At 38.7% G+C, this 13,752-nt stretch overlaps 1 protein-coding gene across 3 annotated transcripts in view; it reads right to left on the bottom strand.

The window, feature by feature from the left end:
- Positions 1-13,752, bottom strand: part of RAPH1 (Ras association (RalGDS/AF-6) and pleckstrin homology domains 1) — a 95,974-nt gene that overhangs the window by 9,467 nt on the left and 72,755 nt on the right. For all 3 annotated transcript variants that reach the window (XM_069860963.1, XM_069860964.1, XM_069860965.1), the window contains 6 exons: positions 12,683-12,748; positions 11,169-11,312; positions 9,867-9,977; positions 5,789-5,887; positions 5,000-5,120; positions 3,393-3,535 (listed from right to left, as the gene is read on the bottom strand). In XM_069860963.1, coding sequence (XP_069717064.1) covers positions 3,393-3,535; positions 5,000-5,120; positions 5,789-5,887; positions 9,867-9,977; positions 11,169-11,312; positions 12,683-12,748 — 684 coding nt within the window. The remainder of the gene's footprint in view (positions 1-3,392; positions 3,536-4,999; positions 5,121-5,788; positions 5,888-9,866; positions 9,978-11,168; positions 11,313-12,682; positions 12,749-13,752) is intronic.

The raw sequence follows: 13,752 nt of genomic DNA, 5'->3' as shown, positions 1-13,752 counted from the left end.
GAACAGCTATTCCTGAAGGGCAAGCACACATTTTAATTTCTGCTGTTGTAGCATCCCATTTGAAATACTGTGTTCAAAATCGAACAAGCAAAATGAGCCATAATGAGATCTTCACTGCCCAACTGTGAAGAATGTGAACAAAAAACCTACTCTTAGAGCAAACAGCAATCTTTCAAAATATGAAGTGGATAGATTATCTGCATTTTGGGAAAGGTGGGTTTTTAATCTTAAATATATTTGAAACAGAGAGGAATTTTCCTCATATCCGTTGAAGACAGTAATTTCCACAGTAAGCAAATTAAACACTCAGGATACAGAAATGAATATTGTGCATCTCGAAAAAGGGAGTCCCTCCTCTCTCCACAGAATCAAATTAAATATCCACAACCAGAAACATACTCAAGTGATATTTTGTTTACAGAACTCTGAAGCAGATCATTGTCATTGTTACTATGTGATGTCTTTCTTTCTGTCTGGAAAAGTTACTTATTACTAACAATTCATATTTGTAACATGCATCTTAATGACTATCTGGAACTCCTAGAAATGCTATAAAAACCATAGTATCGCTTTTTAAAAACAGGTGTGATTGGGTTTTTTAGTAGTTTTTCCTAAAACAGCAAGCTTTTGCAATTGAACTGTTGGCCATCTCTTTTCCTATGCTGGCTGCGTAAGATTGGTGAGCAGATTTCAGCCAAATATGACAGACCTCTAGAAATGTCAATGTATTTTCAGATTCAAGAAATTGTGCTGAAGTTACTGACATCTGATAAACGAGGGAAAAGCAGGCAGAACTCACCCATTTTTAACCTGGTGAGCAGTTATCAATTGCCCAACTACAACAGCACCCTGGCTAGCTGGCCAGCCTCAGCGTCATCTTCCTGCTGAGCCCAAGCATGCTCTATTCTGCTCTGCTCACTGAGGGGATGAGACAAGGGTGATGAGGCAGGAAAGCGCGGCTGCAGAAGGGGAAGGGACGTGCTGGACAAGTCTCCATTAATTTTGCCACTTGCAGCAACCTGCCTGTATGAAATCTCCAAGGCAGCTTTGCCACCAAAGCACAGTGGAATCACCACCTCTGAAATAACTATCTGCCTAAAGTAGCACGTCTCAGTATCACTGCAGCTCCAGATACCTTCTTACGTAACTTACAATTTTTTCAACACTGTTATTCCCTTTCTTGCCACAGTTTAACATTTTCTACTGCCAATCCAATTTATTAGTTCACAGAATCACAGAATCACAGAATAACCAGGTTGGAAGAGACCCACCGGATCATCGAGTCCAACCGTTCCTATCAAACACTAAACCATATCCCTCAGCACCTCGTCCACCCGTGCCTTAAACACCTCCAGGGAAGGTGACTCAACCACCTCCCTGGGCAGCCTCTGCCACTGCCCAATGACCCTTTCTGTAAAGAATTTTTTCCTAACGTCCAGCCTAAACCTCCCCTGGTGGAGCTTGAGGCCATTCCCTCTTGTCCTGTCCCCTGTCACTTGGGAGAAGAGGCCAGCACCCTCCTCTCTACAACCACCTTTCAGGTAGTTGTAGAGAGCAATGAGGTCACCCCTCAGCCTCCTCTTCTCCAGGCTAAACAACCCCAGCTCTCTTAAGTTAGTTCAGTCCCTCAGGCTAGACCTGCACACGATGAAAAAGTATGTACTGTAGTTTCACTGAAGGTAAATTTGTCACCAATTTACTCACGCTGTTTTAGCATGGCTTCAAATGATAATTTTAGATGGCTCCTTTAATTCGGATTCCTTGGAAGTTTTAGGGCAATCCACTCATTTGTGTTATGCATGAGGAAAAGAAATACACCTTTTCCTGGATTTGTGCATAGAAATAAGTTCCAATTAATGAAATCTTGAAACATGGATGGTCTTCAACTGGGAGCAGTCTGAATATTTTATTTTTAAAATTGCTTTAAATTAGATAACAAAAATTCTTGGGGTTTATTGAAAATAGCAGTTGCCAGCCACACTATGGATTTGATAAGTACAACAGTGATCTCGCTGTGGTAAACGTCAAACTTTTTTTCTGAAAGCTCACAGAAAGTGTAACAGCAAGATTTTCACATCAAACTGAAAACTTTAGGAAACAATATTACAGTTCTCCCAGCAGTACTTTTTCACCTCTCTCAGACACATGCTAGACGGACTTGTGCCCTGTCTCTTGCATCTGTCTCGATACTGCAGAAATGATGCACCCTGTACACGTACACAAGCCATCTGCTGATGAACACGTACCAGGGGTTGCACTCATGCAGTAGAAAAACTTGGATCACAATTTAACAAGCTACATTTCTGGGCTGAGTACTATATTACTACTAGAATCAGACAATTTCCAAGCCAGCAGGCACTACAGAAGTTATAAATCCCAAAGAATACAGCCATGTCAGTTTTCACATTGTGACACAGGTGCTTTCGTATTTGAAAATGTAATGCTGTATCTTATTTTTAGTTATTTATCTAATGCCAGGGATAGTGACCTGTGTTTTAGTTTTAGAATACCTGCTTCTCTAGCTTGAAGCTGGGGTCTGGGAAATATTAAATTGAAAAAGTGAAGATAACTTCTTCTAGCATCCTGCCAACGTACTTCCGCACGTAACTGCTGCAGTTAATACTGACATCATTGCTGTTCAGGGACTGGAAATTCTTTTGAGCCTGACAACAAACCAGACCAAATGGCAATTCTATCATGTTTGGAAGTATTCACCACAGGGACTACACCAGTCAACTACCACAGAAAGAACAGAAAAGTAACCAAACCACAACAGACCCGAGCCCCAGGCTTCAACAGATTAAAATCATTTATAACACTCTACCAGCAACATGAGATACTACATCTGCCTCAATCGACAATTGCTGGCAATTTTAGTACTTCTGCCTTGACCATATCTAGGTTTACTGTTTCCATTTCCACCAAATATAATAGCAAATATTTGAGTAAAAACTACCAGAGTACTTCTTACAATAGATATACCTGCCTTCAGTTCTCAGTTACTCACATCTTTACAATGAAAAGATGTGGCTTGTTAACTGGAGAAAGATCTTAGTGAAAGAATTTCATTCAACTTCTTAACAGCTGATCTTTCAATTTTGTCTTTATTCAACATTAGTTTATAAGATTCTATGGGAAGGGCTGTATCATGCCTTCAAAGAACAGAGGGCTTCTGTGCACACAAACAAAAGCAAGAACAGACAGAAGGTTTCAGGGCTAGATTTTCTGAAAGAGTGATCCCTGAAATAAAACAATTATATGGCAGTGTTTGTCAATAACAGAGTAAAATAAAAAAGAGAAGAAATCCCACTTAGGACAGAGGCAGAAGAGGTATCATTCTGTCTCGTACATTTTGTTGGGTGTTGGTTCTCAAACTAAAGTCTTCTTGTTACCTTGCTGGATTCCTCCAGTTGAGTGCCTCGTTTCCAGGCCTCAGAGAACATGGAGCTGACAATACTTTGGGAACGGACATGTCCAGCTGGCTGGGTGTCAGAAACTCCACTGTCAGACTGATTAGAATGATTTGATTGAGATTCTGTTTAGAAGAAAGTTAAGAAACAGTTAGCATGTGTTTCTGAATGCAGAAGTAGAGTCAAAGTGCTTATAATGCAACTCCATGTGACATTTATTGGTCACATTTGTTAAGCACGCTATCCCACTAAAGGCCAGTATTCCCACTAACTACTGCACAAGCTCTAGCTCACATCCAGGCCATCATATCACATCGCACTGCTGTCTGGAAAACAAGCAGTGCAACAGATTCCTGGTATAAACCAAATCTGAAGCTCCACAAAGATGACAGTGTGTCAGATATACTGCAAAGTAAAAATACACTGCTGTTATATAGGTTCTGAAACACTCGACAGCTCCTGCTCTTGGGGAAAAGCCTTGTTTCATGCGATGCACACAGCCTGCTCTCTCCAGCACTCCTTCCCAGCAAAACCTTAGAAACAGACTCTGGACATAGGCTGCCTATGTCCCTATGCTATGCTAGCCAAGGCAGCAGTCTGCCCTGACTGCTCCATTCCTCAAGGGAAGAGATGGAATGATGAGCATCGTGCAACTAGTAAATGCAGATGATGCTCTGGGTCCATGAGGTATCTTGAAAAGACAGGAGCAGCCACTGCCAGACTGATTTATCCAGCTTGGCACCTGCTTTCTGTGCAGTCCCAGGCTGTCTTGGGGGAAAAAGGAGAATCTAGGCACAGACTGGACAGCAGCTCTGGCAGAAAATGCATGGCTGATGGTGGTTCAGTTCCCCACAACAAGAGAAACTCTATCAGGAAAGATACCCAGCTTGGATGGAGAAGCTCTCAGTAATCAAGATTTTACAGTTACACTTGGGAAGCTGCTCCACACAGCTGAAAAAACACTGTGTCTTTCCAGGTTAGGCTGAAATTGCTTAGCTCATTCTCACTGACTACTTTCTGAATCTTTCCAGTTCAGTAGCATTAGTTCCTGACCTGTATCTGTGATGAACAAAAACACTTAAAACACAATAACCTGTTTTCAATAATGAAACTTGCCCCAGAGAATTCAGAATAACCTGGCAGAATGTCAGTCAGCTGTGAACAGTGAAATGAGAATATCATTCACATAACCATTTGTCAATTTTTAAACTGGTATGTGCTATAAAAAACAGCCCCAGTCATGCTGAGTGGTCAACACAAACATATTACTGCAGGAACATAGTTTGACACAGGAACAGAAACAGTATTTTCAACGTTTGTCTCTGAAGAGATTGTTTGGATCTTGGCTTTTGGGCTGGGACTATTTCTCATTTTCCAGATTCAAATACTTCAGTCAACAAAAGCAGTTTCAGAGCTACACACACAAGTCTCTATGCATCATTAAAACAGAGATTCCATTTCTTTTTTCAGATAGGTGAAGACAGAGACAACAGAGCGGCAACAGTCTCTCTTGAGGTCTCCATATAGCGGATGAAAAAAAGGTATTTAAATCTTTCTGTTAGGAGACAGATCACAGATCACATTATTACCTGGCAAACTAGATGAGCTGGAGCCTGACTTGATACTGGAGCTAGACAAGGAAGTCCAGTCATACGCCGATTCTGTTCTCTTCAAAGCTTCCTGATAGTTCATGTATAGTTGCTTCCCATACTAAGCAAAACGACAAACAAATTTAACAACTGTATATAGGCTGTGTACTCTTTTCAGATTGTTGAGCTCCACCTCTGGCCTTTCTAGTCCATCTTTTTTCCTCCCAGAGAGCAACAAGAGAATCTTACAGACCACAGGCAACATTAATTCAGTGAAAAATTCAGTGAAAACTTAATTTTGTTTTATTTAACAAATGTGGCAATTAATTTCCCCCAACCTTTTGCCTTTTTATTAGTGAGCTGCTGAAAAACAGTTTACTTATGCTAGAAGAAAGAGCATCAAGCAAGAAATGGGCCAATGCATAAACTAAGCCAACCTGGGAATCTTTGAAAACAATTCCGTTTTCTCAGGTCTCTTCTTTTCCCCTAAGACTTCTTTTTAAAATCTGTAGGGGAGCTGGCTAAAACCTAGCTGTGATGTTGGAAATTTGTCATGTGACAAGAAGAGGTGCAGCAGAAACAGAACAAAGGGCCCAATTTCTGAACTATCATAATAAAGCCTAATGATTTTGCAAAGGAATGTAAGAAGACTGTACAGTTCATGGTCAGAAGAGTTAAACAGAGGAAAGTGAGACTTAGCATGTATTTTGCTGTGTAACTGTAAATGGTTTCAAACAGATAATGACAACAACTCATAACAACAGTGCCAGACTGCCTAGAAGAGGATACCTTAGCAATGCGGATACCGTTGATCCATTGGTGTAGAGTTCTTACATCATCGCAGCAAAGATACTTGATATACTGGGATTTCTTCTGGATCTGAGGGTGCTGCAGAAAAATTGTTAATCCTCATAAATATTTTAATAGCCAGGAATGCAAGGAAAGCCAGTTATCTGCTGAGGTCTATACAGGCAAACTTAATGCTCTTCAGCTGTAGTTGACCCCACTTAAAAACGTTTAAGCGTATGAGTTTGACATTGCAATGGGGATTGCTCCAGACACAGACTGGCAGTGTCCAATGTGTAATCATTTTAGATATGAAATACTGAGAAAGGGTGAATCTTTCAGTGTTTTAGTATTATTTATTTCTACCTACCTATCAAGAGTTTTCTGTGCCTCCAAGGCTCTTTAGAAATCTTTATACAGTCAAGCCAAGCAGTCAGAACAACCTCAGCTTGTCTCCTTTCTGCTCTATGGACTAACTCATCATCTCACACCAAAACAAACTGGAGGAAAACACACACGATTCTTCTCTGCTTTCGTATGGCTTAAGTGAGATACTCTGCAAATGACACACTGTTAAGCACAATTCCATTTGTAGCTTGTAGAGCCTTCAAGGTCCCCACCCTACTGATACAGGCTATCATCTAAAATAATTGCTGCTTTCACTTGCATGTAGGAAAAAAAGAAAAGGCGCTGTATTTATCAATTCAGCAGTCAAGAAAGAAATGTATATTTCTAAAAAACCAGATACTGGAATTCGTATAGATTATTCGGTTGTTTCTGTCCATGCTGTAGAAGTTACATGCCTCGCAGCTGCCACGGCAACTCTGAATCACAGAATGGTTAAGATTGGAAAGGACCTTAAAGATCACCCATTTCCAACCTGCCTGCCATGAGCAGGGACACCTCCTGCTAGATCAGGCTGCTCAAAGCCCCATTCAACCCGGCCTTGAACACCTCCAGGGATGGGGCAGCCACAGCTTCCCTGGGCAACTTGCACCAGTGCCTCACCACACTCATCATGAAGAATTTCTTCCTAATGTTTAATCTAAATCTTCCCCCTTCCAATTTAAAGACGTCTCCCCTCAGCCTATCACTACCTGCCCTTGTAAAAAGTCCCTCCCCAGCTTTCCTGTAACCCCTTTCAGGTAATGAAAGGCCTGAATGTCTCCCTGGTGCCTTCTCTTCTCCAATCTGAACAACCCCAACTCTCTCAGCCTGTCCTCACAGCAGAGATGCTCCAGCACTCTGTTAGCTTACAGTTCAGTGACACAGAGTTTTGCTAGATGATCAGAGTTAAGTTTTACTGAAGACTCTCTGAAACATATATCAAAGAATGTTTACTCTCTTTTCACAATAGTCTCTCCTGTTGCCTTCAAAACATAACTATTTCAAAATGAAATTGAATATGTTTATCTCCTTAAACAGAATATGTATAGCTAAATTATGAGAATTGTTTTCATTTTTCACTACCAGCCTCTTTCACATACATGTTGTATAACAAAGAAGAGTCTATAGAAGCACAAAAAATTACTTTGAGAATAAGCCATTTTTAAATGGGTCTTGTTAAAAAAATTGGCTATCTAGAAATAAAAGAACCTCTCAGAAATCTAACATTTAGGACCAAGGAGCTCATATTGTATACCAGCACACAAGCGTTATATTTTACAATAGCACAGCACCTGTCTTCCACAGTAAGGGTTCAAGATAAACAAAGGGAGCAAACATGTATAGACAAATCCATTCTGGACTCCAGTCAGAATGAGCCTTTGAGTTTGTTCTTTGCTATTCACCTCTCCAAAAACATGTTCATGTTTTGGAGAGATTTCCCAGCTTGGTGAATCTTTGAGGCACAAAACTGAGTTTCTATTAAAAAAAAAAAAAAAAGCTGTATAGCTTCTAGGTGTTGGTACCAATATAAAACATTGATGTAACAATTTAAGAATACAGGAAGGCAGAACTCAGTCCTGCTTAATATGGTAAGTTGGTGAACCACCAGTTCCACGCTGAAAACTCTGTCTAAATTACCCAACTAACTCCACCCCATCACTTATGTAAATAAGCAAGTAACGGGTAATTTAGACACATTAAAATTTTACTTTAACATTTTCACGTCTTCACTTATGCTCAGAATGGCAATACAGTTTTTTAAAAAAATCTATTTAGATAAGAATTAGTCTGGTTTACACTGTGTGATCTGAAAAACTAATTCACTATTAACCTATCCAGACACAACTGGGACAGAAAACGACATGTAAACCTCAAAGAATTTACAAATACCTACCAACACTGACACATTTGCTTTTAATGGCATCCAATTAGCTGTGCCACTGACCTATAAGAACATGGAAAATATTTCCAGTTTCAGCTGTATGCTTTGTCTCTTAGTATCATGTCTCACATTTGATACTCAGTGTCTACTATCTCTCAGTGGGTCCAAATGCATGTTGGCCTGCCTATCGGACTATGAAATCACATTTTCACACAGTGAACAGGCAGCCACAAACTCCAGGCACATAAAACATTCTAATGTACTGACATATGCAACATCACATGAACTACAATCAGGGAAGGCGAGAGGTCAAAAAAACCCTGTAGGTGCAACTACGACAATTTTTTGTTTCCTGTGCCATTTTCAAATCCACGAAGACACTTCATTTGCTATAAACATACTGTGAAAACATGTTTTAAAGTAGCTTTGTAGCTAGCTGTCCTGCAGAAACTGACACCATTTTGAACACTGTGTGGGAGTAAAGAGAGACTGGGACATGAGTACATGTAGTTTAAAATAATTTGAAGTGCTAGAGTTATTAAACTCAGAGTTCATGATCGTGTCACTGATGTCATGTTGTGTTTTTCTAATTGTTCTTTCTACCTGTCCCTCATATTCAGAAGTTTCTTCCTCTTCAGCATCCTCTTCGCCTCAGGCTGGGCAATACCAGTAGACTTACCTCTCTAATACCAATTACTACACAATTCTGGTTCTATACTCTGAGAAGACAGCAACTCCCTGAAGTTAGCATTTCAAGAGGTATTATCTCACTGGACTGGAGTTGTTGTAAGGTATACAGTTGCCAACGGACAGAAAGAGCTTAGTGTTACATTTTAGAGCATGATGAACACTTAAGCAGACTGCGACTCATCAGTTGGAAGCAAGAGAATCCAGAGCAGTATTAAAATGTTTACAAAGACACGAGGAGCATGGAGAACAGGCAACAATTGCTCACTAACTGTTCACTTCCTATACAAGAAGTAGAGAAAAATGAAATGAAAAGCAACTGATGGCTCAGAACAAGTAAAGAGGTGTACCCAACTCCTGCAGCATTGTACAAGATTCTTGGGATCCCAACAGAGACAGGGCATACTCAATGAGAAAGAACGCACCCACATGTATTAAACACCAGAGATCCACTCCCTAGCTCCCTAAGTTTCTAAAGCCTGAAAAAGTATGCCGTGGAAGTATTTCTGCAACACTGTCCTGTATTTCTAATTCTTCCCTAAGCAACTTACAAAGAAAGGGCACTGTCAGAGAAACCTAGAGTGCGAACTAAATCCCATAAAGCCAATCTTCTGCTGCTCTGTGTGATTTTTTTCCCTCCCCACCACGTAATCCACACAGATCTTCTGGCAGGAGTAGGAAATCTGTGAGCTTGATGAGGAAGAAAGCAATTCATAGCTATTCTTTCTGCACTATCCCCACATGGCATTTCCCTCCCCACACCTCTTTTTTTAAACTGTATTTCTGTCAAGGAAGTTCATTACAACAACTCCACAGAAAATGCACTTGAGCACAGCTTTCTCACTGTCACTATAACTTACATAAATTTAGCTTTTCATGTGCAGAATGAGAACAATTAAGAGATTCCCCTTGAAAACTGACAGGCTAAGTTTTCCAGTTGTTATATTACTACAGGATGTTTATTCTAAAATATAACTGCCCCTAAGATTAATATCGTGTTCATCAGCTCTTGCTCACTATTAGGAAGTGTAGCTATTACATGTGACAAAGATTACTGTGAAAATGTTTCAAGCTCTTTAATTGCTTTTTTCAGTATGAGAATTTTTAAAACAATTCACAAGTTACCTTTAGCACTAAACAATAGTCTGTAGGTGCTTTGTATTTGTTCCGATAGTCCTGTCCATAGTAAACATTGACATGATCTAGCTGTAGAAAGCACATGAGATCCCGTGAGACCTATGAAATAAAAAAATGCTACTTTACAGAAATCTTTATAAGAAAACCACACGCACTGACAAAATCAGTTTAGTGTTAAATCTAATACTAATATAAGGTCTAATATTAGTTTTAATCTGATCTGAAAACAAGCAGTACAAGAGATACAGCCATGCATAAACTCTTGCTTCAGATGCTCATTTTTAACCAGGATAGCCTTCTCCAAAATCAGTCTAGATTTTTGTGTTTTGGCTGCATTTTGCCTTTTGATGACATTTTACACTGGGTTACTAACGTTCATTCAAGAGAAACCAAGCAGGATTGGTTGAATGGGAACTTTTAGCAGCTGCTGGTTACATTTCACCTCGGTAATAATCAAGGTGTCCAAATTCCAGTGTGACCGTGAGCATAATTCTAATGATGTCTGGCAGTGATTGTAGGACACACAATTTCAACAGGCTATCTTGCATGTAGATGGTTTCAACAAACCAAAACGGCTGTGGAGTGAACATCTGAGATGTATCCAGCTCTAAAGGGAGCTGATGTGCTGACAGAGACTTCCTTTTCATGGCCAACTGTGTGGGAAGTGGACTTCCTGTACTGGGAATCAGTTGATGCTGTTAAGACTAATGGATTCATGGACAATTTGAACTCACAGTATATCGCTGGTGCTATAATGCATTTGAAGTAGCTTTCTCTCTACTTTTCATTACTGATAAGCACAGAACAGCATCCAGTAACACTGAAGAAATGGTATTAGTTTTACCAGTTTCAAAACACATCACAAATTGGTCTGAAAAGAATCCTGTGTATATAAACTAAAACCAATAAAATTACGCAGACTGATTGTGGAGTTGGTCTGATATTTTATGACTGGCATTTGTAGTGCAGTTTGGTCCTTCATCTGAATTCTGCTTGAGAAAAGAGTCTCTTAACTCCACACCAGTGTTTTTGAACACCTGACCTTGAGCTCACTCAAATAGCAGACCTTTGTCTTCCTGTACTTTTAATCTGGGGTTACACCCTTCATATCAAGTGCTATCACAGTAATTTACACAATATTTCCATGATAATATTTCCATACAGCTGTATGATTAATTAAGAGATGTGGCACTAGGCAAGACACAGCTAAGCCAAAATTTAAGGCTGATTCTTGTGTGCATGCGTCACCAGCAATAAACAATTCAGGGAAATTGCTTTACAAGAGCGTACCTTTGCCTTCCCTTTAGGGACATAGTAGATTCCAGAAGCTCGAAGAAGAAAGTAACGTTTCTTCCAAGACTTCTTACCATCCTCTTTGAGCCACAGAACGCCCTCAATCTCTGGCACAGTTACAGAACTTCCACAAAAACATTCCTGCCAATAAGCACATGGTTTAGGAAGAGAGAAAGAGACAGAACATACAGCATGCAGTGGTTTGTTCTTAACGACTGGAATTCTGAAATCCTTTATCTAAGGAATGCATACATAACAGGGACAGCTCTTTTGTTCATGCAGCAATATGAATTAGAGATCAACTGTAGAAGATGTAAGGTAGTCCAGACAACACAACAGCATCTTCGCATCATCTTACAATGACAATCAAAATATTAGCAGCTACTGTAAAGATCTTCTAATCACTGGTTATCAGTAGAAGATCACCCAATAGTTTTACTGTCTTTATAGTCACAAGGTCACCTTATAGATTTAGCCTCACAAGTCTACACAGTAGACATCAAACCTAATATACAGCTATAATTCATTCCATGAGTTCTTTGTTGCTACTAACTACGAACACTACAACTTCTGTAGAGGTTCTATTTATAAAGAGCTAACAGAGGAAAACAATTGCTTTAAATACACTCCAGATTAATATGCAGCACAGAGATTTACAAGTAATCCTGGAAGACAGAATGCATTAGACAGAATTACAACCCTCTGCATGTCATGGCTTCAGGCATCTTTTTGATCCACAGTATTCACATGACTGCTTATTTAAAGTATATTAATAATATACTAAGAGCACGCATATGCTGCTTACAGGTTAAATCGTATTAAATAAAATTCAAAGGAAATACTAAAAACATTTACTTTTGTGTAACTATTGAAATCATAATAATTATTCTGGAAATCAAGCGGAAGCTATGACACTTCAGCATTTGCTTTATTTGCTCCACATATTTTTTTGTTGTCCTTAGTTCTGTAAAGTTCTGTAGTTCTGTATGTGTTTCATATTAATTGACTTTGTTTTCCACTATAATTTTTAAAATTTTGGCTTTAAAAAAAATTTTAAAATGTAATTAAAGCAATTTCCAACTACTTTGCTTACTAAGAAAACTGAAAATATTAACACAGACCAGTTACTTAACCAATGCTACAGAATTTTGTAGAGAACACTAGTTTTGTGGAGGGTACTAGTAAAAAAATCTCTGCCACCTCAGGGCAATAAACCAGGGAATAGTTCTGCAAATTTAAACTAATTTTAGCCACAGTTACAGGTAACGTCATTTTGATTATCATTGTGTATGGTATTTTAGTTATTAAACAGAATAAAGACATGTTTTTATTAACTGATTGTATCTGAAACAGGATAACATTAAAATAGCCACCTATCTCAAATGTAACACGTTCCTTTCACAGTTGTTCCTGAATTAAGTTCAGTTCCATCCATCAACTTAAATTGACACAACCTTCTAGTGTTTAGCTTCAAACTCTGAAATGACACTATGTCCTTTTTGTTTTGTTACCTCTAGCAGCACCTCTTTATTTCTGTCTGCCATCTCAGAAGTTTCTTTCTTCCCCAGAAGATAGTTCTGTAACAAGAGAAAGCTTGATATTTCTATAGGCATTCTGAAATCAAGCCAAATAACATTTCTTATCGACCCGTCTATAGCAGTAAGAAAAACCAACTATTATCTAAGAACAATATATTAATTGAACAAAACTTTCTAGTCCAATTGAAATGATCTGTCAGACTGCTAAACAATACATGGAACTAAGTTATAACTGCTTTTTCCTGAAATATCAATCAGTCTGTACTCTTATCTGAAGTAACAGTCTCATAAGAACATTGTCCTGGCTTTCCACAAAACACACAGCAGCCTGGTACAACGCATCCAGAAATAAAAATACTATGAACTTGAAAATCCCACAGTAAAAATATTTTAAAAAACCCAGAGATCTTTAAGCTTAGTACATACTACCATTATTTATGTGTTCAAAGAAGTGCACACAGAAACAACGTATTTCTTCCCACCTTGCCCTGACAGTTTTCCTGAATAAAAATTTTTATTTTTAAAGAAGAACTACTAAATACTCCTTGTCTTCTTAAAAGAAACCTAACTATACATAGGCACTGTATCTTATTTATTAAAAAGTTTTATGCTCTCCATCTTGGAAAGGACTGGAATAATCAGAATCTTGAACTTCCCTACCTCAAGCTCTTAGACTGGAATAAATCCTAATATTCACAAACTTTATACTGTTAAATATTTTAAATCAAGGAGAAACACTTGGCTTATGCTGGTACCTCATTCTTGTTGATATTGCCTACTGTATGTATTGATAGCACATGTATCAGCCACATGCTTTTAAAAGAATTCCAGACTTTCGCTGCTTCATTGCAAAGCATTTGAATAAGACCTGGTTTTCAATTCTTGCTTAAAAAAAAAAATCAAGTACACTGATGGTGTCCCAAAAGATGAGCATGCAAAACTGATCCTCAGTTTAATAAATCAAAGAAATTACCACACTGATGCCATACAGATACAAAAATAATCTATGACCCTAAAAAGGGAATGCATTAGGGAAGAGTTAA

Source organism: Phaenicophaeus curvirostris, chromosome 7 (assembly GCF_032191515.1).
Source record: "Phaenicophaeus curvirostris isolate KB17595 chromosome 7, BPBGC_Pcur_1.0, whole genome shotgun sequence".
NCBI lineage: Eukaryota > Metazoa > Chordata > Aves > Cuculiformes > Cuculidae > Phaenicophaeus > Phaenicophaeus curvirostris.
Note: the sequence above shows the minus strand (reverse complement) of the source record. Positions and strands in the feature narration are given on the sequence as shown.